The following is a 25,568-nucleotide window of genomic DNA, read 5'->3' on the forward strand; positions in this document are numbered from 1 at the left end:
GATGGATTGATACTTACAAAAATATACAGTCATGGTCAAATTATTGGCACCTCCGAATTTCAAGTACAGAATTCAGAATATCTTCAGAAAATAATGCAAATGAACCAATTTAGTATAACCAGAATATTTTTTAAAAATTACAAAATTGCTGCACAAAATAAAATTTAAAAAAAACAAAACTTGCCACGCTCCACTAATATTTGGTTGCAGAATCTTTAGCTTTAGACAGCCTCTAAACATTTCTTGTAGCCATCTTGACGCTTCTTGCATCTGTCTGCTGGTAGTTTCTGCCACTCTTCCATTGCTGTGCATTCAAGCTCTTTGAAGTTTGCAGGAGTCCTTTTTGCAATGGCAGATTTCTGCTCTCTATCTTCTTAGAAAATGTTATTTTTTCATTCCTGGTTAAAAGTGGAAACTGGCCTAACTCAGTGTCCTTGTTTCTTGTCATTCTGTATACACCATATACACCATAAAAAAGTTTGACAATCTGCAGTGGACAATGTACAGCGTTGTGGGAGGAAAGAAAGATAAATGCGGTGTATATGTTATGCATGTTACTTTGTTGTAAGAAATTTATAAAAAATACATATATGTATAGTAAGTTTGTCAGTGTATAACCCTTACTGCAGTATATCAAATGTGTAATCATTAAGTGTATGATAATGTGCAGAGAATTGGGGAAGGGTTGGGGAATCAGAGAGTTTGTGTGGGAACAATTAGGAACACATACGCCTACTCTCCAGCTCCTGCAGCCTCTCGACATTTAAGAGTAGGCTTAAAACCTTCCTTTTGATCAAGCTTATAGTTAGGGCTGGCTCAGGCTTGGCTTGAACCATCCCCTAGTTATGCTGCTATAGGCCTAGACCGGGTGACTTCCCATGATGCACCAAGCTCCTCTCTTCTCCACCTCCTCTCCATCTGTACACATTCATATTGCATTAATGCTTGTTACTAACTTGACTTCTTTCTTTCTCCTGTAGTTTTGTGCTTTTTTGTCTCTCCCCTCTCTCTTCCTGTCGCTTTCTGCAAGTATTTCTGCCCCTGGTGCTGCAGAGTCTGGATCTGTGACTGCAAACCACCTACTGCCCCATGATCCTGCTCAACACACTCTGCTTCAATTATCATTAGCCTTAGTATTATTATTGTATTTAGTCTGATTATTTTTATTATTACTTATTATCATTATTATTAGTCTCATTATTATTATACATCTTTATGTGGTACCCATAGTTTACTATGCCCCCATGGGTTCTGTTCAAGGATTATACCTGTTAAAAGGGAGTTCTTACTTGCCGCTGTTATCAAGTGCTTGCTCATGGGGGAATGTTGGGTCTCTGTAAACATAACTATAAAGATCACGATCTAGACCTGCCCTATATGAACAGTGCCCTGAAATAACTTTTGTTATTATTTGGTACTATCTTAATAAAACTGAATTGAATTGAATTGCAGGATCATCCACCATATTTTTGGGTAGTAGTTTTTTGGGACCAACATCATCATATGCTTGCCTGTTGTTTTGAGGGAAAGGGAAATATAATCCCAATAAATTAAGATATAAATATATATTTATTGTGTAAATAAGAATGTGAAAGCCAACAGAAACATGCAGTATTTGATCCCTTGGATTCCTTTATTAGTATGAGCAATAAATGTATTTCTTCATTACAAAGTATATTTTTGGCCTTAGTGTAAGTTGACTGTACAGTGTACCTCTAGTGACAGATGATGACAAAACAAAATCAACAAGTGATAGCACATGATTTTCTTCTCTTACTGAGGGTAAATACACCATTTTATTCATATGACTTTATTGGATGCTCCATAGATGGATGTACACAATGTATGGTAAGCAAAAAACTACTTAAACAGAGCTAACTCGGTGGAAAGGACATTGTATTGACACTAAGCTTAGCAATCTTCACCAATAAAGAAAAACTATAAACAAATAAAATGTTCAACTCAAAGTACATAAATTACAGATCTCTCAAAAAAAAGAAAGAGACTCAACAAGATTCTTTGTTCTTATTCTTTGTTTTGTTTGATGGAGGTAAGTTTTGAAATAAATCTCTGTGGAATTCTATTGTTGTATGATTGTGACTTTCACAAACCACAAAATAATAACCTAAAAAACAACATTTAATTGTCATTAATGAGTGCACGAGTTGCACACAAGCTAAGCACTTGTCCACCACTACAGACACCTGGTTTCATTTCTGGGTTCAGGTGGCAATACTTCTGGCTTGGTTGTACATGTAATAAACACAACTGGCATTGTAAGTGGGTGGGAAGAGGGTGAGGGATCATCTCATTCTTGCTGAATTAGCAAGTCCTATCTGAGGTGGGAAGATGGGTCGGGGGACATGAAGCCTGCCCTTAGGGAATCCCAGTGAATGAGAATTGTACTATTAATTTTGTTTAATAATTAACACAGGCATGTAAGAGATACAAACATGAGACACAGTACTGTCAGTACTATCTAAGAAACTCATTAAAAAAAAACATTCAGTCACAGTTCTGCAAAATTGCTCCTTTCACTTTATGCTGCTCATTGAATTTTTGGCAAGGAAGCACTGCTCACACAGTATTTTAGCTCTACTGTCCTTCAAACAGCACCACACTTATGTGTCTGACAAGTGGACCATCAATTCGTCAGTCTGTGGAGGGTCATTATCACCCAGCAATTCTGTTTCCGGCACTGACAAGTCCTCGTTTTGGTCTAGCTCTGCCTGGGATGCCCCGTCAGCCAAGTCCTCATCGTTGATCTTGGAGTTCTCATTTAGTAAAGCTGCTCGCTCTGTGACAGAAGTGTTGGAGGGGGCAATGGTGACATAGCCTGTAGATGTGGATCCACTGCCACTATGGTGAGAACCAGCTTTGGTAACAATTTGTGGTGGGTGGTGTATCTGCTGGTGTGGCATGGCCATGGGTATTTGCATGGGGTAAAAGTTCTGTAGGTATGGGTAAGCTGACATGGGGTGATATCCATTGACAGGTATGTAGAGCTGCGGGGGCACCATTGGCCGATGCATTTGACCCTTCATGGGCATGAACTGGGGCTGATGGAATGGCGAGCTCTTTTTAGTGTTGGTGTAGCGTGATGCATTTGCTGTGCTCATACTGATGTTGCTAACAGGGCTGGTGCTGAGAGAGCTGGTCTGTGTAGTGTTGCTGGTGCCAGAAGTCTGAGCAGAGCTGTTATAATTGGACAGACTCTCCCAGGAGCGCAGACGAGTGTGGATGTCCTTGAAGCGAGGCCTTCTTGCTGGGAATTCACTCCAACACTCCAGCATAAGGGTGTAAATCCAGGCTGGGCAGTCATCTGGACAAGGCAGTAGCTGGTGGTTGCGGACCATCTCGATCACATCCTGGTTGGAGTAGCCACAATATGGCTGCAGACCATAACTGAAAGTTTCCCACAGCAACACACCGTAAGACCAGATGTCAGAGTCGGTGGAGAACTTGCCATACATAATTGCTTCTGGGGACATCCAACGAATGGGAAAAGGGCTTGTGCCCATGAGATTGTAGTAATCAGCAGAGTAGACATCCCTGAACAGGCCCAGATCCAGAATCTTGATGCTAAGTTTGTCAAAGACTAGAATGTTTCGGGCAGCAAGGTCTTTATGGATAACTTGCTGGCCGGAAAGGTACTCCATTCCGGCAGCAATCTGGGTGATAACATGAAGAAAATCACCCTGCTCCAGCGTCGACTTGACTGTCTTGTCATCATCTGAGCTGCCAACATCTGAGTTGGGGGAGCGCATCACCAGATATTCATGCAGGTCACCAAGGCCGGAGTAGGCAAATATCATGCTCATTGGCTGCTCTTTGCTGACCACACCCAGCAAACAAACTATATTTTGGTGCTGTATGTTGAAGCGGAGCATTACTTCATGACGAAATTCCTCACAGAGAGTGGCATCAACCTTGTCTTTTAATGTCTTGATGGCCACCACCTGGGTCTGCTCACCAGGTGTGGTGCCATACAGGTGGCCCTTGTAAACCTTGCCAAACCGATCCTCCCCAATCTCCTCCATGAACCGGACTGCTGACATATTAATCTCCCGCAGCTTGGCCTGTAGCCACAAAGCGATAAATAGAAATACATGTCATCAAAGGGTATGGCCAACAATAAACCCTAATATAGCACTTTAGCTCTGGAATGCAACAGTTCTTAACTCAGGTGTATGGAGGTCACTTTTGTTTTTATTACTGAGTGTTCAGACTAAAACCAGCACTGCATTAAAAAAGAAAGGCATCTGTGTTGGTGGGGTGTGTTGCCTGAGGTACCAATGAGATGATGAAATAAAATCCAGGGATCTGAGTTAGATCTGAGAAATAGATCCATGAGTTTTAGGGTTTATCAGACACCAAAACACAGTGGTTTATAATACTGTGAGAAGGGAATTTTACAACTCTGGAACATTATCACAGCAACAATCATTATATACTCAATCTACAAAATCACGAGGTAAACAGTAGATTCACTCCCTTCATGCTACACAGTAAGACACCTCAAATGTGTGCTTCAAATGATATATTTGATTGACCAATACAGTGCAAGGCTGGATTACCGACCTGGCACAGCAAGCAACTGCCCTGGGGTCGCAAACCCTCAGAGGGCAATAGGGCTCGGGTTCACAGTGTGGTTTGTAGTAATGTAAACTTTTGTTTGGTAATACTGTATGCACCACAAGAAGCACAGAGTAAACTGAAAATTACAGACGCCTTAAAGTGACACCATAATTATTACATAATCCTGAACCTTAAACTTGCACAGGGGCCCTGAGTTTAAATCTAGTTTAAAAGTCTTTATTATTTCAATTTCTCTTGTGTTTCTTTGGAACAAATTCCTCACTGAGTTTCAGCTTAATCATTTATTTTTTTCCAGAATTCTCAGTGTTAAAAAGAATTATGATGCTGTGTTTTCTAATTTACTGCTAATGTCGGTCTGAACACAGCCGTACATCAGAAAGAATGTAAACAAAACACCCCTACATCAATGAGCTTCTGTACTGTGTATGTAATACCTGGTGTTTCTGCTGAGTGAGGAGAGACAGACCCATCTCCTGGCTAGGTGAGCTGCTGAGCTGGCAGCGAGGTGGTGTGTCAGTCGAAGCCTTTTGCTTATTGCGACACATACAAACCACAAAGAAGAGGCAAGCGATGACCAGTGGGATGGCAATTGCAGGGATTAGAATGAACAGGATCTCCGTCCTGGGGTTCTCTGGAGGCTCTGAAGATTGTATGAGATAGTAGCAAGTTAGATTCTCTGATTTATAAAATGTTCATTGTCTTCATTTGATTTTTCTTTGAACACATTATCTGTGGTATCAGCGTACGTACAGCACTAATCCTGATTTAATGTTCTGCAACATTACTGTTTTTGTTTGTATCAGAAAAAAATAATTAATTAATCAATTGTTTAATAGACACTTGATGTGCATTTAAAAATGAAAACAAAGAGACAAACACCTTACAGCCATACACTGTAACTGACAATGATCTTAAACCAGCAGGCAGATAAAGTATAAGAAAGGACAAATATACCATGAGGAGCTGAAACAGTTTACAGTAGTGATACATTTCTTCACTTCCCAGTCATAGGACTTTATCAAAAGCAATATAGTGGGGCAAAAGATGATAAAGGTATAGCTGTTTAATTTATAGTTGCAATCAATAAAATTGAACTAAGATAAGTACATTAATGACAAAAAGTCAGTTAGTGGTGGACCTAAAACCCAGAATTGCAAGTTAGTAATAGTATTGATGTGGTGGTCCTGAAAACAGTGGTATTTAATGAAAGACAATAGCCAGACAGGCCCTGTTTGTAAAGGCTGTGAGCTCTGCTACAGCAGAAACAGTTATCTAGAGACATAGCCATCTATAAAATGTTATGGATCATAATCTATGCAAACAGGAACTGTATTTGTAAATTCTATAAATCAAGCTGAAAGAATTCCTTTAATATCTGATGCATGCACACACTGTTCAGCTGAGAAGAAATTCTATGGCAACCATTGGCAATATACTCTACACTATAGCAGTGACGCCTACTCCTCATCCTCCAGAACCTGAGCACTACATATTTTCCATCTCAGAAATCTAAGCTCAAGCAGCTTTGGCCCAGTGGTCCGTCTTATGGAGGAACTGTGTAATGCCATGAGCAACAGGGATATGTGAAGACTTCCAATAGCTTCTATAGCACATTATCAACCTCCCAGACAAATTGAATCTAGAGAAATTGGCTGAACATGTAAAGCAGTGTTTATGGCCTGTGGATTGCATCCTTCATTACATTGCAGCATTATGTTACAAAGTGTGTGCTGAAAAACTGCTCACACTGCTGTCCTGTTCTACAGACCATGCTGCTACCCACAGTCTCTTATTTCATCTCCCTTCCAGTCTGAAAGAATGCTGGTGGTATAATCATGACAAAAGATGATGTCTAAAGTCTTTTTCAGACATTCATGCAGTGACAATGATGGAATAAATGGCACGATCTGTTCAACTAAAGGCATTGGCATCTGTTGTTTTGTATTAACAGATTGACATTCACACGCAACCAAACAGTAACACTAAACTAAACTCTGCTGCTCCATACATGTTGACAAAAGATCATCATATATCACAGCGTTCTGGGGTTCTGTGCAACCACAGTGATAGTGTAATTCCTTAGTTCACACAACATGCCAGCAGAGAATTTAAACAGTAATGTTACATAATTATAATTTGATTGGTAAAAATGTAGTAACAGATTTACCACCATTACCTGTCAGCTCTCTGCATGACCCTGGGGACATGCTGTCAAACGTCCAATAAAGATTGCACATGTAACATATCAAAACATCTCAAGCTCATCAGAACAAGTCACCAAATTTTGAAGTACACAGATCTAGTATTTACACAGGTATATCTTCCAAATTATCAATCCTGGCTTTTGCAACCTCACAGTTAGGATACCTTTGAAGGATGCCTAAATTTAAGAAAATGTGCCCTAGATTTCTAGCCACACTGATCATTGATTAAAATGCTATTTTAAAATCTAAGTGCTATCAATGGGTCATATGTTGTAACGTGGTAAATACTTTCACTATTGGTATGCCACCGCTGTTCTACTGGCAGAATGGCAAAATAGATTGTAATCTGTGTTCCACTGGTTTTCCACCGACTGAAAAAGCACTGAATGGATTAGGGCCAAAATACATTCCTGATCTGCTGCTATGTTATGAACCATCCAGACCCGTTAGGTTGTCTGGGACAGGTCTTATTTCTGTCCGCAGAGTCAAAACTAAACATTTTTAATGCTCCACATATCTGGAACAAACTGCAAGAGAACTGCAGGTCTGCCACAACTCTCAATTCTTTTAAATCAAGGCTGAGGATTTTTCTTTTTGCCACTGATTTTTATTAAATCAAATAATCATTTCGTACACTGCACTATAACTTTACTGTATTTGTTATTTTTTTATTCTCTATTTAACTATTTTTAATTTCTATCTAAATGCATTTTGTATTGTCTTCTGGTGCTTTTACATTTTGTCTTGTTGCCTCATATGCTTTATGTAAAGCAACTTGACTTACCTTGTTGTTGAAATGTGCCATACAAATGAACTTGCCTTGCATTGACATCATTTCCCACAGGCAAATACCAATTCTTACTGGAATTTTAAAAAAAAATAGCTTTGGAAATTTTACATAATGACCATAGAAATCTGGACAACATTAATGGTCAAAATCAATGCTAGGCTGCACATTTAAAAATGTAGCTAGTTACTGTAATTTGCCACCAACCACAGCAAATATGTATCTATGGTTAGCACCACAAGCTTAAGTCCTTTTCAGAGATGGAATCTGTAACACTGCTGACTTCATCCATCTGTATCTGTCAAAGTAATAGCTTGTTGTCATTCAGACATAAGTGTCTGTTACATTAAGAGCCACATTGCTCTGTGATATTTGTTACCCAGTCCACAGATGGAGTGGTTTCACGGCTGAGAATGCCAATGGAAGTACAGTACAGGGTGTGTATTCTTTTGCCTTGTAGTTATAAAACAAGAATGAAAACAATGAATATTTCCTGAATGAGCAGTCTGGCCGATCCCGTCTCTGAAACCAACTGGAATTGGAGAGCCTTGAGATTTTGCAAGTCAAAGCTCAATGGGATTGCACAAAGCAAAAGAGGTGGGTCAATTCATGACCGGTAGCAAATGTTTCTTTTTTGTTTACATTTCAACCGATGGACTGCAACAACACAGGCGTAACTGCAAAGGTGAGCTGGCTGTAAGCAAGGAAACTTGTGTTTAGCAAGCAGCCTTCACTTGCATTCAATTTTCTTCCCATTAAAGCAAGATGTTACAAATATATTACAAACTTAGGCTGTAATGATGATGACGAAGTCATGTTGTACCTTATTTCATCGGCGCGTGATTATGGTTTGTTTGTTTTGTTTATTTTGAACATGAACATATCAACACATGTTAAAACAGGTGTCAAAAATGATCTAATTCTTCCCCTTTTTCATACAACATAATTTATTAAGTGCATCATCAAGACACAAACAAATGCCTGACATCGTCCTAAAGTACATAGAAAGTATTCGTAATTTTTAAACTACCAATTTATACTATACTTTTACAGCCCTATGGATTAAGCAAAATTTCCAATTGCACGATTGCATGAAAGTTTACAGTCTTAACAAGACCAGATTAACCCATTGCTGTCCTGCCTTGGTGTCTATTGTTTACTAGCGTGGCTAATGTGTCTCTGTGGTTGGGGCGTGGTGCTCCTCCATCTCCCTCTCCTCCTCTTTTCCAGCCACCTGCCTTCAATCAGCCTCCACACCTACCTCTCGTCTCCTCATCAAGTCTGTTACACATAATCCCCAGTTCTTCAGCCACTCTTTGCCCGGGCGTTGCTCTCACCAGTCTTGATTATATTGTATGTCCTCAGCAATGCAACTGGGTGGAGTGCTATGCTCCAGTTACTTTGCCAGCTTCTTCTGTTCCTGCTCCACTGCTAACCATCTGTCCCTGCTTTGCCATCTCATCCACCTACACTCAAGACTGCAGCTTCGGCGCTTCACCTCACTACATCCACCTCCATCGAGTACCAGCTTCGTCTACGCCACTTCCAGACTCAGCCACCCTCTTCACCCTACGGCTTGCTACCCCCAAAGACTCTGCGCACTACCTCCACAGGCACCCCCTGACCCACAATCTCCCCAGACCCCTGCATCCAGCCAGTTCCTCTACCCTCTCCAGGGTCGTCACTGCCTCTTCCCTTCCCAGCCCTCCTCCCCGCACCTCTACTGCTCACAGCCATTTCCCCTCTCCTCCCCAGCCCAAAGCCCCATTCCTTTTCCAATCTTTGAATAAGCTTCTTGCTTCTTTGTGACACTGTGTTGGTTATGCTAATATTTATTACGCAGGTAGCAATTATTTTTGTTTAGGGGGATTAGCCCTTTCAGTAGAATCCTCATTGCTGCTTGGATTCATTAAGAGCTCCCTCAAACAGGACCTTTACTGACAAAAATCTAACTGTGCAACCATTTGCTATAAATGGTCAATTGACAGAAGTGTCTCTGACTGAACTGATTTACTTTATTTCATCGAGCATGGGAAATGATTATTAAATTAAACTAAGACGTGTTTAATCTCTCTGTACACCTTTGACCATGTGCTGCTGCTTGTGTTGCCTTTGAGTTAATGTGACAGCATTCAATTCAGACTTTTTGGAAGTGTTACAGAAATGTTTTAGGTTGGACTGCTGCTGTGAGTTTTAGGTAAAAGTGAATGAAGTGCTTATTTAGACGAGGGATTGATGTAAAATTAACATAACATTCAAAATTAAGAGGTTCGTGTCTGAAAGAGGCTCAAGTGCTACCACAAAAAACACACTGTGGTTTCAGCATATGACACTATAATGAGAGTGGCTATTGGCATAGTGGAGGGTCGTATCAGCTAGTGGAACATGCAATAATATATTGATGTCTTCTGTTCAAAAAATAGGTAGAATTGCAGACCACCACACCAATGAAAATGTTAAAAGTCCAATTAAGTATTAAGTGTACAGTTACTGCATTATAGTACTTACTGCAGGGCTGGATGTCACAGAGGTCCATCCTGACCTGAGGGTCCAAGGTGAAGCACCAGGGTGCCTGCATCTGGCCTCCTGGGTTACGACAGAAGTTGTGACTTCCCCAGAGCTCAGGGTACTCCTGGGACAGATGGTGACTGTGAGGGTATTGAGCGCTCCACAGTTGGCAGTGGTGACCAGATTTAGTGATGCTGACTGTGCCCCTGTAGTCAGCCCCACTTCCATTGTAGCAGATGTGGTCTGAAGGGGAATCTGTAGAGCAGACAGTGACTCAGTATGGATACTCTTAAACACTACAAGAGAGGGGAATTACATTTTGTGAGTTTGCAAGATGATTACAGCTTTAGTTCAGTGAGTTACGAATCAGGTCATAGTCCTATGGTGTGCAACTTTATAAACCATGCTCACAAATTATAGTTGGACTATAATGTCCAATGTTATTCATATTCAGTAAAGTTTTATTTTCCATTTCAAATTTCTGAGCTTAATGTAGCAAACTAAATAATGCTGGATGCTTTGGATGGAATATCACAATATTTTGGGAAATATCCTTATTTTGTTCCTAAGAAATGCTAAGCTAGGATAACTACGCCCTGACTCCAGCTCTGTACTTACCACAGACATTAGATTGATATCCCTCCTCTCAGAGAGAGAGCAAATGAGTGTATTTCCCCAAATGTTGAACTATTCCTTCAGCAGAAAAATATATTACATCAAGTATGAGATAACTCATTACAAGCCTTGTGCCAGTCTAACTGTATTTAAATTTAAAATAAAGACAACATGGGTTTTGTTTTCTATACCAGCTCTTCCACATCTGCCTTTGACCCCAGCTGACATTTCAATAACATTCGAGTTGTTTTCTCTATCCAAGTTAGACTGAAGACAAGGTTAGTAACATCCCTTAAAACTGTGAGGTGAAACAGTGCAGACTGAACCCCCCCCCACATAAAAGCCAAAAGCATACTTTTACAGACAGTGATTGGTTCTTTGTACTTTGGGTTTGACGCAATTCCTTTGTACTTCTGAGTGCATTAAACAGGGAAGCTAAGACGACGTCAGCTTCAGTAAATTTTTGGTTAATTGACCAGTTCCACTTAGTATTACACTTATGGCTGCAAATTGTTGTAATGATTCATTTGTCATTGATTTCGTGAGCAAGATGTTTTTTACTTCAATAATTGAAATGTGTGTGTGTGTGCGTGCCATAGCATCTACCTACATGGACCTAGTTTTTCTGATGGCACTCCTATCCGCATACAAGAACCAGCATCAGGCGTGCCTGGCCGTGGCAGCAAGTGGCAGCTGGGGAGCTTCAGCTGCATGAGGATCATGGGATTGGATCGGGCGATGGTGTACTCAGCCTGGCAAAGGTCATTCTCCAGGGCCTCACACTCATCTTGACAAAGCTGACGCCGCCGAGGGCTCCTAGAGCCCTCGTCACACAGAGGGAAGACATAGTAGCAGAAGGATGGGATGGCAAACCTGGAGCACTGATCTGACAGGTGGGTGGAGGTGCCAATCATCGTGAAAGCAGCTAGGAGGGAAGAAACAGAGAAACATGTTGTTTCCCAAATGCTTATGTAATTTCAGATCTCTTTTGTAAGAATTATACCCAGTTGTTCATTGAAGAATGTAGTATGTCAACCTAGATATTAAGTTGATTTTCCTACCTGTGATGCGGTTTTCACTCTCCCCCTGCATCTGCAGGGACTCAACATAAATGCTCTGGTTCCCAATGAAGCGAGCACAGGCAATGCCTCGATACGGCTGGCAGAAACCTTTTTCAGGCGACCTGAAAAGAAAAACACAACGCTGTCATCTCAAACATCCCATTAGTGCCAATGCACATGGCACATGGCAGCGTCATTATTTGTCTGTGTTTTGGGGGCTGCTGGGGGTCTGGTGTCATGGGGTTCAGGGGGCAGTGACCAACTTTGCTCTGTTGGTAGTCAGCCTTGGTCCACCAGAGAGCACTTACAAGATTATTTGTAAGATGAAATGCCCCACTCAGTATATATCTTGGTCTCAGATCTTCAATTACCACATTTAAAGGAACCTTATCAAAAATGAATATTGGCAAATACATCATTATTGGATTTTGTGAACTCATATATGCCAGCCTCAAAAATCCACTGTCCTTAGAGTTTTAAGGACAGTGTATTTACTGGTAAGATGTTGTGCTCTGTGTGCACAATATCTTACCAGTGAGGCGAAAGATAGTGAGAGGGAGTTGCAGTAGGTCCAAGCCAATGGGTACAACAAGTGGATGCTGAAGATCAAACCCCAGACCAGGAAAGACACTGCTATGTGGCTTAACTGTCAGAACATGTAGGCAGAGTCTTCCACAAACCATTCAAAACCTTTGTAATCTCTGCTGGTACGCCATAAGGACAGGACACCCTGAAAGGTAGACCGGAGTCATGCATGGTCATGCATCATCGTTACCATCTCCTTCCATGTTCAACCATCTGTTATTACACAACCCTAATGCACACTTAAGTCAACTGCTGACAACCAAGCAAACTGCACTGTGCCTCTGGGAAAGTGGACTGTATCAGTCTAAAGCTGGAATTTTAGGCCAGTACAGGGCTCAAAGAAGAAGTCTCTTTTGTGGTCCAGCAGGACAGGGGGGCTGGTAGCTTCTTGTGTATCACACATGTACTGTGTTTTTCCTGATTACAGATATTGGTCTGCAGTTAGATGGCACTCATGTCTGGGAAATATAATCATCCATAACAAGTACTTATTGTTATATGGCTACAATGTTTCTTACACCCCACAAGGGTTGGACACGTCAATGTAAATACTAATGATTTTGCTATTCTTAGGGCGTCACCAAGAGTGGAGCTCATTATGAAAAGTTTCTCCTGTGCTAAAGGAAAGGTCACGTGGTCATTCAAATTGACATAATTCCTGATTGTTATTGTGCTCAGTGAATTTCATGTAAATCTGGCAAGATTGTGATATTCCTTGTATACAGACGAATGAAGGTCTGATGCTGGCAAGACAAAAGATCACAGAAAAAACTGAATTATTTGGGGATCATGAACATCTTTGGCAAATTTCAAGGAAATACAAGACAAGAAAGAGTTCTCAAGATATCTTAGTGAAGATGGAAAGATGGACCACTGACCAATATTGTTATCCTACTGCTAATACCAGGGCTGAAACTGTAACATTTTCTTACACGTGTGTAAAAGTGGAAGTGTATAATGTGATGGATACATGAATACAGGAGAAATATAGGCACCGTGAATACAGTCTGAATACAGTCTGTGTAACTAACAGATAACATTAGACAACTGGCACTGGACATGCTGTACACATTAGAATATACTATCACCACTGACGTTAAATCGTTAACTACACCTAAAATTACTGGAACACAGAAGAGAATTTTGTAAATTCAGCACTGGGTATTACTAAGCACTAAACTAACATGAGTAATGAGTGGGGGAGCAGTGACTAAAAAGGAGACTCTTGCTGCATGCCAGCATGTTGAGCTGCTGGGTCAGTGTTGGTGTTGTACAGTTATGCTGGTTAAGCCAACCAATCTTATTTTCAAACTTCTTTGGTATCTTTGGTAAAGGTCCTCACATGGTATGTTAGGGCTGAGCTTAGTCACCGAGGCTACAGGCTGAGCTCATGGCAGTGGATATACAAACAGTAAAGATCTGCATGCTTACTAAAATCTCATACTCAAAGCTGGCTAATGGTGAGTGATGTGCTTGCTGCTCTGTCCTATCTGGAGAACACAGGACACACAAAGACTTTTTTCTTTTGATTACCTAAAATCAGATTTACATGGTAAATATCCATCCAGTAAATAAATGGTCATTTCAATTAGCTGCTGAGTATGGGAAGAAATATTGACAATGACTCTTTCTTTCACATATTTTTGTTCTTACCAGCAGCACGTGAATTTAGACACGACTGACATAGAGTAAGTCCATTTTGATTTTGACCCAGCAGCGTAGTATTATATCTTATTGCATATCATCACTTACTAACAGGAGAAGGTATCCCTATTGTATTTATTTTAAGTATCAGGCTTTGATTCATTCTTTTCCTGTCCAAACAGGTTTGGAAAGAAGGAATTATAGACCACATCCACCACAATAGTTTGGTATCACTGCCCAACCAAGACTGGGAGGTGAACCTGGAATGATGTAGTGAATATTTTTAAATAGGATTTCTGCTGACTCCTTCATGGCATCGTAGTAGTCCATTTACAGGTTAGGGGGTATTCAGACTGAAAACAACCCCAAAACAACGCAACCCATTGTGGGCTGCATTGTTTCAGGTACATGAAATATGATCCAGGAAGTACAGTTGGAGTAACAGATCCATGATTTTGAAGGTTTATCAAACTAAAACAACGTACACTGGAACGTTTTCATGGTGACTTCATTATGATCATGTGGTAAACAGTAGAAATACGGTATTCACGTAACAAAGTAATCTACCAGGAATGTGTGTATTTCATCACTGCAGCAACGTACTGGATGACGTCATGTTACAATGCAGCAAAAGTTGAGCCTGGTTCAACCTCTTTTCTGGATGGCCAATTTTTTTTTGCTGTAGCCTGCGTTAGCACCTCTGCTGCCTTGCTGGATGATGGTGGCTGTGCTTTTTACGAATGAATTATGTAAGTCTGAACACAACCTTATGGTTGAATCAAAATTTAGCAGCCCACTTTGACAGAGTTTGGAATCTTTATGAATAATTGCTACTGTAGCAGGTAGAGATGGGAATCGAGAACCAGTTCCAGTTGTGAACTGGTTCCAAATTATCCGAGCCATTGGAATGCCTCTGAGTTTATCAATACCTTTTTATTGATGTCAGCATGTTTTCTGACAGTCAGATCTGGACGGCCCTGTACGCTCACTACATAAGTTGCTTAAGGCCCTGCAAATTACGCAAGGGCCCCGCCTCGCACTTGTTTCAAAGTGGGTGTTAACGTTTACAACTTAGATGAAAGAACGAAGCGGAACTATCCCTCTGGTCAAAAAAAGAGAAAAAAAACCATGAGGGTGACTTGCAGGAGCAGCAGTAAGGTAAAATTGTGTTCTCTCCTCTCCAAGTTTGATGACAGCAAATAACTTTGTTTGGCAGTGAAACTCTTGGTCTGTCTGTGTCTTGCATGCTTGCCAGCCACTTCCAGGGTCGTGTTCTGTGACTTTCTGCCTGAAAAAAGTGAGAGTGAAATGCAACTATTTATTACGTTTGATAAACGCAAGCAGGCAATGGTGTTTAGAAACTGCAGCTCAGGAACGATAAAAGCATTACATGTGAACCTGCTTTTTATATGCAGATGTATGAAATGAAACTCAGGCTTTCCACCAGCAACCTCTGTGGAGACCAGTCCAGACGATATATGGGCCTGATGGAGCTCTTCATAGGCGCATTGATCATCTAGTCCATCCGTCAAAGTCCAGGTACTACTCTGGACTAATGCAATATGGAAAGCCATGGATTGACATTGACTGTTAATTAAATATTGAATTTAAAATGTTGATTAGCTGGTCATACTGGGCAATTACGATGTACATCCCTCAGTAAATCATAACCATCAAGTATTAAGCCAAGCCATAGTATAAATAGTATTTTATATTTGAAAATGTATAAAAGGAAGATGGAGCTACACATATACAATCCACAGAGAGTAGGAGGTGGGGGGTTCATAAGGGCCCAACGGCAGCAGGGGCCCTGAACACATTAATATTTGTTGTAAATGGTGTAGTAATGCACCATTATGAATGTTATGAAGCTCTCTGTTAATGTAACAGGCCTGCATATGAATCCCTTTGTCAGATGTAGAATGTCATTTTTGATTTTGTTTTGGACACTTAAATTGAATACTTCTTTTGAATATAATGAAAGAAGACAAATTCATGTAATAATAATGATGTCAGTAAGCATTCAAAGTAGTTAAGAAGTTATTACATTAACAACTAGCGCTACTAAAGTAGGCCAACAAAATGAAAACCTAACCCCCAAGAATCTGTTCCATGCACTGATGCACACACAACTCAGTGTCATTTCAGCCTTGACACAATTAATATGGCTGGCAAACAAGGATGTTTAACAGAGGGTGATAGCCATACCTTTCAAGCAAGAACCATCTACTGTATCATCCTGACCAGAATAAACCCTTTGTTTGTGAAAAGGGGGATCAGGAACACTCACTGTAGTCTACAATTCCTGTTCAGGACTCTCTAAATGTGTGTCAGAGTGGTGTGTTTGTACATCATGTTTCTGCTGTGTGTCCATATTAAAGGTTTCTTTCCTAGTTAATCTACTAACTGTATCCATTAGATTTAACTGCTTATTCGTGTTTTTGCTGAGAGTTACATGAGAAGATTGATACCACTCTCATGTCTGTAAAGCAGAGGGGAACTCACAAAAATTATGCTTAAGAGATAAAAAATATGTTTATATTAATCAATGGTTATGAGAATGGGTAAAAATTAACTAAATGTGGGCAGGCAACGAGAATGGAAAAAAATTAAACAGAAAAGAGAAATTAAAATAAATGCACAGTTTCTAAACCAGCTTAGTCTTATTTTTTTATCAAGCCTTATTAGCTGCCATGATATTTATTATTTTGAATGCTTATGACACAACCTTTCACATAGCGTAGCAAAAAGACTGTAAACAGGGAAACAGCTAGTCTGGCTCTTTTCAAGAGTAGCAAGCTGCTAATTAATTAACATGTTATATCTCATTTGTTTAATCTGTACAAAAAAATCACAAATTGTCAGACTAATTCTTATTATTATAAAAATAATTAGTATACCATTTTTTAACAACGTTGCACATCTCACTATCTCTCTGGAATGGAACTTTTTATAGTAGGAAAATCCCTTGTGTTTATGTGAGTTGGAAGCTCCAGCCTGTTATCTACTACTGTAATGTGTGCCACCTGTTACCACGTTTGATACAAAATTCTAATGTCTAGAGCACCATTCATAGCCTCTAGAAGACGCAGTGCTCATTACACAGAGTAATACTACTGTGCTGAACTACAAAGACAACATGTCAGAGGGTGGTGCTGGGTTCACCATGTGACAAAATATGGTTTTCAGATGAACTTTATTGTCATGTGTATTAACAAGACTAGGTCAAAACCTAGTATTTGGCCGTGTATGGCCAACGTGCGAAACTGACGATGTGGTTGAAAACTGTTGTGGAACCACTGTAAACAACTACTTTCAATGGAAAGTAGCTAAAGCCTGCTAGAAAACTTGCTAAATGTCGCTAGATGATGTAATATGCTAATTAGCATATTCATGATTCCTCTGTGTCATATTTGCATTCTGCCTAGTGTCAGCCAGTTTTAGCCCTTTATGTGTTGGCTTCTATGCTACTCTCTGTGCTCAAATATACAGTAGTTTAATCCAGTTGAATTCCCAATAAAGCTGTTGTCATTTACATGTTTTTCTGTTTCTGTTGTCAGACAATGGAACAATTATGAGATAGGGACTGAAACATGGGCCATTAAGACTACATATTAACAAGCAGTCACTTTAAAGCTATTTCTAAGGTGCTGCTCTTAAAGACAATGGCTGTGCTTTGATTTCAGCTATATTTACCTGTAAAATGATCACTCAGAGAGAAAGTTAGAGGCTCATTCACGTCTGTGTCAGCTGCCGTGCGGTCAGTTGAATGAGACGTACAGAGAGGATCACCTGCGGAGGGAAAGCCCGACCTCGCGCTCACGGGGTAAAACTCTTGACTCTCTTCTAAGGAAAGTAGCAAGGTTTGTCCAGAAAGTTTTCTCGCTAAGTTCTTTTTTGAGGAAGTCCCTAAAGGGGTGTGAAAAGTCGGTAAAACTAGTGCCAAAGGTCCTAAGTTGGCAACACTGCCTGTAAACCCCCCCCTGATGATGCAACAGAAGCTCCTTGCACCAATTCATTTTGAAAGACCAACATGCAGTGGGGAAACTTTAACACTCAGCCAGCTGACCAAAGGTGTAACTTCATCACTCAGTCAGTCAGTCAATCAGTTAGCTACAGGCATTCGTGATTATAGGACTGACCCTACTGTTGCTGTCCAGCAAAAATACATTGAAATACTTGTGCTCCGACTCTGTCTGCCTTAACATAAAGCCCCCCACATCACAAAATCCAACAAGAAGGACACTACAGACCCACATAAACCATACATATGTATACATTATATATACAAGATACAGTACATGTCATTACATATACTTTGAAGAACAGATCCTTGAAATCACAATAACAAAACCACAGTAGCGACGCTGAGTTTGACAAGAGAAAAAAAATATGTACTACTGCCACTCTGATAAAATAGACCTACCTCATATTGCTGTTGTCACACAGTACATTTACCTTAAACTATTGTTGTGTCGCGTTTGGCCTACCTCTTACTGTCTCTGTGACGCAGAAGGACCTCCTTACACTTTTATTTTCACATCATATTGTTACTTTGACACAGTAGACTTATCTCATACTGTTTTCTGACAAAGTGGATTCATCCTAATACTATCATTGTTGGTACAGGCAATCGAGGCCAGAGAGGGCGCACTCCCAGCGACAAATCCCCTCTCCACCACTGAATTGTTTCAGCAGCAGGAGGATCATGGCGAGGCATTCCAATAAAGCGGAATCCTCCTCCAACCATAATTGTTGGAGATTGCATAATCAGGAACATTAGAGTAAATCTGCTATCACACACTGCGTGCCGGGTGCTATAGTGCTGGATATCTCAAAATTTCTCCCCAAACTCCTTAATACATTTCCACACATCTGCAACATATTTGTTCATGTTGGCTAAAAAAGATAAAGCACAGTGCTGCTTAAGCATGATATAGCTGACCTTCTCAATCTTCTTCATAACAGTGGAATCTCAGCCTCCAAATGTGACTACAGTTTGCATGCCAGACACTTGAAATTGTTTTCATTGACAATTGTTATCTCTTCTGGCAACGTGCATCCTTCTATGGAAAAGATGGTTTTCATTCAAATGCCCTGGGAGCCTGTGTTTTAGCCTCAAACGCTTTTTACTCTTAACAAACATAACAACAATTGTATGTTTTTAACAGAGACATGGCTGCAACTTAGTCGATGCCAGATACAGGAATTATGCCCTCTTTCTCATGATTGGTGCACCATTTTAACTCTCTCTGTACCTCTACCATAGATGAAGTAGGACCTTTTAGATCCAGAGTGAAGGGTATTAAAAGTCTGCCTCCTTGGATCACTGATGACATTGTTTGTTTTAAAAGAGAATGCAGTAGAGTAATGCGTGGATGGAGAAAGACAAGGCTCCAGGTGCATTATCAGCAAATGAAAGACCTGATGGCCTCCCACAGTGACCAAGTAAAAAATGCTTAAAAAATGTATTTTTCTGTTTTAATACAGTCTAACAAGCACAGTCCCAGGGTTCTTTTTAATATTAATGGTCATTTTATAAACCCTGTCAGTTTGAATCAGTGTGGAGCCTCTCATGATGAATGTTTAAATTTTTAAAACTTTTTTTATTAACAATGTAAATAGGATGAGATAAGAGATCGAGGTTCGCACTTCTTTTATTGATGCCCCTTGTGCTAATCGTACTTCTATATCTCATTTTACACAAATCTCCCAAAACAAACTTATAGACATTATGTGTGACCATAAATGCTCATCTAGTCCTGTGGATATTATGCCCCCATATACATCCACAGAGTATTAGATGCCATCGCCCACTGGTTGCTCACTATAATTAATCTGTCACTATCCTCTGGTTGTGTCCCTGACTATTTGAAAACCAATTCCATACAACAACTTTTTTTTAAAGTCGTGTCAGGTTTCAGAAAATACCATGGCACTGAGACTGTGCTTTTTAACAAATGATGAGTAACATGAGTAACAAATGATCTATTAAGGACTGCTGACTAAGGTGAAACTTATGTTCTATATTACTAGAGTTGTCCACAGCGATATGACTGATTCTCATCTCATCAACATTCTCATCAGTAGATTGCAACACTGGGTTGGTTTATCTGGGACAGTCTTGAAGTGGTTCACCTCCCACTTGTCTAACTGCAAATGTTTTGTTTCTATTGTTGACCATGATTCTTGAAGTCTTGAAGTGGTTCACCTCCCACTTGTCTAACTGCAAATGTTTTGTTTCTATTGTTGACCATGACCCCCCCCCCCACAGTACAGTTTGGGGTGCCCCAGGGCTCCGTTTTGGGACCAATTCTTTTTTCTTTAAATATGCTCCCACTTGGTGAGATAATTTGTAGGCATGGCATTGACTATAATTTTTATGAGGATGATATGCAGATATATGTCCTGAAAACCCCACTAGCTTGTCCACCATAAAAGAGTGTCTAACTGACATTAAAAACTGAATATCTGCTAACTTCCTTTGGTTAAATCCAGGTAAAAGTGAGGCCCTGACAATGTGCACATAGATTTAAAAGCCTTACTTGGCCCCTTTTCAAACAACACTAAGTCTTCTGTCAGAACCGTAGGTGTCGTATTTGATTCCAACAATATTTCAGAGATTAATGTCATTTAATGAACATCACTAAAATCCATTCATGTGTGAGCTTCAGAGAAACAGAAACCATCATACATACTTTCATTTCATCACGTTTAGATTACTGTAATGGTCTCCTAACTGGCACAAACCAGAAAACACTTCATAGCGTTCAAATAATACAGATTGCAGCAGCCAGACTACTAAGAAAAACCAAGAAAAGAGATCATATTGCTCCCCTCTTAATGTATCTACACTGGGTACCAGTTTACTACAGAATCGATTTTAAAATTCTAGTTATGACTTATAAAGCACTTCATGGCCCAGCCCCAGATTGTATTTCTGAACAACTTGCCCCTTCTCAACCTGCACGTAATCTGAGTTCTTCAGACAGGGACTTGTTGGTACTTGTTGGTAGTTCCCAGGACATGGGAACTACCAACAAGTCCATGTCTGAAGAGCTCAGACTAAAGGGGACAGAGCTTTTTCTGTTAGGGCAACACAATTTTGGAACCACCTGCCCAATGAACTCAGGCTTGCAATCAGTATCTTCTTTTAAATCGCTTCTGAAAACACATTTTTTGAAGGCTTTTGAATAATCTCTTTTAAATATTTCATATATCGTCATATTTCTTATTTGTATTTGTATTTTTTTGTTTAGCTACTGAAGATATTTTCTTTACCTTATTCCGTCAATTTTGAGGAATTTGTCTGCATGTGTTTATGTTTGTTTTGTTGTTTTATCCTTGTGAAGCACTTTGTAATCTCTGGTTTTGATAAGTGCTATATAAATAAACTTTATTATTATCATTAATTACGCTGACATCATACATATTTATTTTCACATCTTTGGTGTACCTCATACTTTTAGTGTGACACAGTAGGCTTATCTTGTGACATAACATTAGATTACATTGCATTAACTCATTTGGCAGACGCTTTTATCCAAAGCGAGTTACAAGTGAGGCACTTAGGGTCCGTGCCTTGCCCAAGGACACTTCGGCACATGGACTGGAGGATAATCAAACCAACAACCCTGTGATTGGTGGACAACCCGCTCTACCACCCGAGCCACAGCCACCCCATTAATTGTCACAGTTACAGTCTTAGTGTGACAGTTGGCCTGCCAGTGACTGTTATGCATTGTCGTGTTAAAACCGACTTACCTCATACTTTTGATGTCGCTCAGCATGTCTACCTCATAATCTGTCATAGTATGAGGAAGACTAATCGTCATACAGACAAAACTGCCTACCTCATAATACTCTTGTGACACTTTAATAGGGCCAAACTAGCTCTACCACATAGTGTTATTGTGATTTCAATGCAATACTGTGACATGGTACGCCTGTATCATACTCTTGTGTGTGACACAGTTGGCCTATCTCATATTGCTACATTCAACACAGTTAGAGCTGTAAAGAATGGTTGACGTATAGATTAGTCGATCATCACAAAATTAATCTGCAACTGTTTTGATGATTGATTAATTTTTGTCATTTTTAAACAAAAATGCTAAACATTTACTGGTTCCAGCTTCTCAACTGTGGGGATTTAATGCTTTTCTTAGTCATACATCCTAGTAAAATGAATATCTTTGGGTTTTTAACTGTTGGCCAGACAAAACAACACAACCTGAGACATCACATTGGCTGTGGAAAATTAAAACAGGCATTCTTCACTATTTTCTGACAATTTATAGATAAAACAATTATTTAATTAATTGGAAAATAATTGGCCTGTTAAGCGATTTGACTTTCTAGATTAACTATACAATGTAAATGTAAACCACCTACTGTTTGAAAAGACAAAAAAAGCGCATTGTACCCTATCCAGTGCCTCTCAAAATGAATACTCCCTCCTCCCCCAACTCTAGATGTAAGACATTAAAGGAGTCATATTGTTTGGCTGATGAGGTAGGTTCCCTGGGAGAGGCATTCAGAAACAGTTAGTCTGACTGAGGACATGAATCAACATTCTTTCCAGTTCAGAGCAGGCCTATCCAAACCACCAGCTAGTGTCTGACTGTTGGTTGAGGAATCTATTCTGAGCCCCGTCCTGGCGAGTCAAACCCACAAGACGGAGAGAAGAAAAAGTTGCATGTCCTGCTACCCTCATCATTTGGTTGCATCAGTCAGTGCAGCATAGCACAAGGTCTTCACTATTTCTACTGCTCAGTCAAAGCACTGGAGGTATGACTGTTAGCTGACATGTCTTTACATGCCAATTTTAGCTTTGGGCAGGCACTTCCAACACTACAAATACATACATTTGCACTTCTACACTTCTCAGCATATTTATTAACTACAGTCAGTTCCTAAAAAACCACATTCTAATCTATCCTCACCACTACAAACCTTTATCTTGTCTAATTAGGGAAAGGGTTGTTAGCTATGATAATTTCTAATTTCTAATCTGGACTCTAAACCCCAACCTAAATGTAATCGGAAACCAAACATGACCTTAACCCAATGATTGGACCATACATTTTACAGGATTTCTAGACAGGTAACTCCATAACCCACCTGGCATTTTGGCAGATAAAAAATTCAAAAACAATGAATTGTTCAGAGGCCTGTTTCATAAAGCAGCTTTACTAGGTTTTCTGGTTAACCCTTTTGGGTAAAACCCAGAACAAGGATTTTTGTACTTTAGTCCATGTTCAAGATTGAAAGAGGTATACAGCAAACATGTCAAATGAATCAGTAAAAGCTGTTTCATTGAAATTTTAAGACATATCTCAGGCTTAATGATGATTGTACAATATTTTACTGTAAAAGTAGCCTACTTAATTTTTCTTTATTAAAACAGCTACATATCCGTTTATTTAACAAATGTTCAATAACATTAAGAACAGTTCAGAAATGCAAGGAAAAATTATAAAACATTAAGAAAGTTTTTATCTGTTGTTTCACAACACTAATTATAATACCCCTGTGGTCCGAAAGTATAACATGTTGGAAACTACTTTTGTCATTGAGTCCATTCAGTTGTTACATGAAGCCAAATACAAGTAACCGGAGCATATTTACATCATATAATCGTGCATGTTCAATGTTTTCAGTCTGGTTTTCCAACAATATTTAAACGAGAAATAGAGTAGGGCTGTGATTAGCATATGGTTATATTTTGACAAATAAAAACCTTTAAGGATTGAGATGGTTGTGGCAGCTAAATGGATACACAGTTAAGTTTGAAACCTTAAACAACTGATAAGAGAAAACCGAGTATGGTTAATAAACATGTCAGTGCTGACTGCTGATGTGAGATAGACATGACTGGGCCATTTGTGTCAAATCTACAAAGCCCATCCACCACTCCAACCTCCACACCTTTTACAGTATGAACCTTTCATGACTAAACTACACTGATACTGAACAGAATAGATGCACGGGCTTAATCATAATTATTGGCAGATTTGGTTGGGTGTCACCTTTTTTTTTTAAATGCAAAAAATATGACTTTATAGGATCTGAATAGGATCTGCACTGTCTTGTCCAACATAAAAAGCTTGAGCCATCCATGCTGATGGTGAAGTTAACAAATAGAAGATAGATGAAAATATGACAATGGTTTAGTTTTATTGACTTAAAACCTTAGTCATACTTTCTTACTAATTGTTTTTGCATTATAAAAACTGTGTTGGTGTGGCCAACTTATTTATGTGAATGATGCTTTTCAGCCACATTAAGCTGAAGTTTCATTAAATCGAGGATAACGGTCCACACCCATGCTGGGTGCAAATCAAAATGTATTATGCCGTCTGTAAAAGCTGTATCTTTGAAAAAGCTCTGTGCATTAAACACTGGAGACATCCTCAAAATTGAAAAAAGACCTCTCTCTAATTTTCAGAATTTATTGCATTGCATTAAATTGCACAGGTAGCTGTTCTTATTTTTCTTGAATTGAGAATGAAAACTATCTTCAAAATGTTACAAATGCAATGTAATTAATCATTATTTAAAATACGCTAGTCACGTTTTAGAGCATCAAGATTTTTGGCCAACCCTTAGAAACACTGTAATAGGTTCTTCGAGGTCTAATTGGTTTTATTGAGAAAAATTTAGCAGAATTTTATAATCAGCTCACTATGGCCTACTGTATATTCAAAATGATCAATTCAGTATGGTTTGACATTGATGTGTTCATGCGCTTATTGTGCAACCTCTCCCTTCTGCATTGTTGTCAAAGGGAGTTCAGCTGATAGTTCTTCAGGATAGCAGTGAATCAGAATATTATGAAAGATGGCATAAACAGCTTCAGCATTGTTCCTCGAGTGATGTTTGGACCATACTACTGTTTGCACATCAGTTGCCCAGCAGCCCACAGAGGACTGGAGTTAAAAAAAACTGAGGAACAGTGGAGGTAGGAATTCATAAGTCAGCTAAGATTCCAAAGAAACAATAAACAGCTTTCAATATGATCGTTCCTAACACTAGCACTACTACTCTAGTTAATACTACTATCGCCTCTACTACTGCAAGTGCTACTTCAGCAAACATTCTGTCCTGCCACTTGTTACCTCCACCAAGGAGCTTATGTTTTCACCTGTGTCTGTTGGTGTGTTTGTTTAATTTTCAGCAGGATTACACAAAATGTACTGAACCAATTTGCACCAAACTTGGTGGAGGGATGAGGCATGGGCCAGGGAAGAAGCCATTACATTTAGTTAGGACATTTATTCACACACACTCTGACAATCACGCAATTCTGTATAAGGGGTTCACTTACTTTTGATCGGGGCCATGCGTGGGCATCTGTACTGTTAATCCAAAACGAGAACACATATAAAACATTACACTTTGTGTTAACAGGCATATCATTCATATTAAGGAGTGATCTATTTAGCTTTACAACTCTGCATGCATTGCTTCTTGGTTACTTAAAAAACTACAACTAATATGTTAGATCTTACAATTGTTACAATACAAAGAAACATTTAAGGGTCATTAATGACATCATCGGTC

General features: G+C 39.5%; 1 protein-coding gene across 1 annotated transcript in view; it reads right to left on the bottom strand.

The window, feature by feature from the left end:
• Positions 1-1,614: 1,614 nt before the first annotated feature.
• Positions 1,615-25,568, bottom strand: part of ror2 (receptor tyrosine kinase-like orphan receptor 2) — a 69,733-nt gene continuing 45,779 nt past the window's right edge. The window contains exons 4-9 of the mRNA XM_040157363.1: positions 25,333-25,363; positions 11,775-11,896; positions 11,324-11,638; positions 10,099-10,353; positions 5,034-5,239; positions 1,615-4,079 (exon numbers count right to left, since the gene is read on the bottom strand). Coding sequence (XP_040013297.1) covers positions 2,622-4,079; positions 5,034-5,239; positions 10,099-10,353; positions 11,324-11,638; positions 11,775-11,896; positions 25,333-25,363 — 2,387 coding nt within the window. The 3' untranslated portion in view covers positions 1,615-2,621. The remainder of the gene's footprint in view (positions 4,080-5,033; positions 5,240-10,098; positions 10,354-11,323; positions 11,639-11,774; positions 11,897-25,332; positions 25,364-25,568) is intronic.

The sequence above is a fragment of the Xiphias gladius genome, chromosome 20, assembly GCF_016859285.1.
Source record: "Xiphias gladius isolate SHS-SW01 ecotype Sanya breed wild chromosome 20, ASM1685928v1, whole genome shotgun sequence".
In the NCBI taxonomy this organism is placed as follows: domain Eukaryota; kingdom Metazoa; phylum Chordata; class Actinopteri; order Istiophoriformes; family Xiphiidae; genus Xiphias; species Xiphias gladius.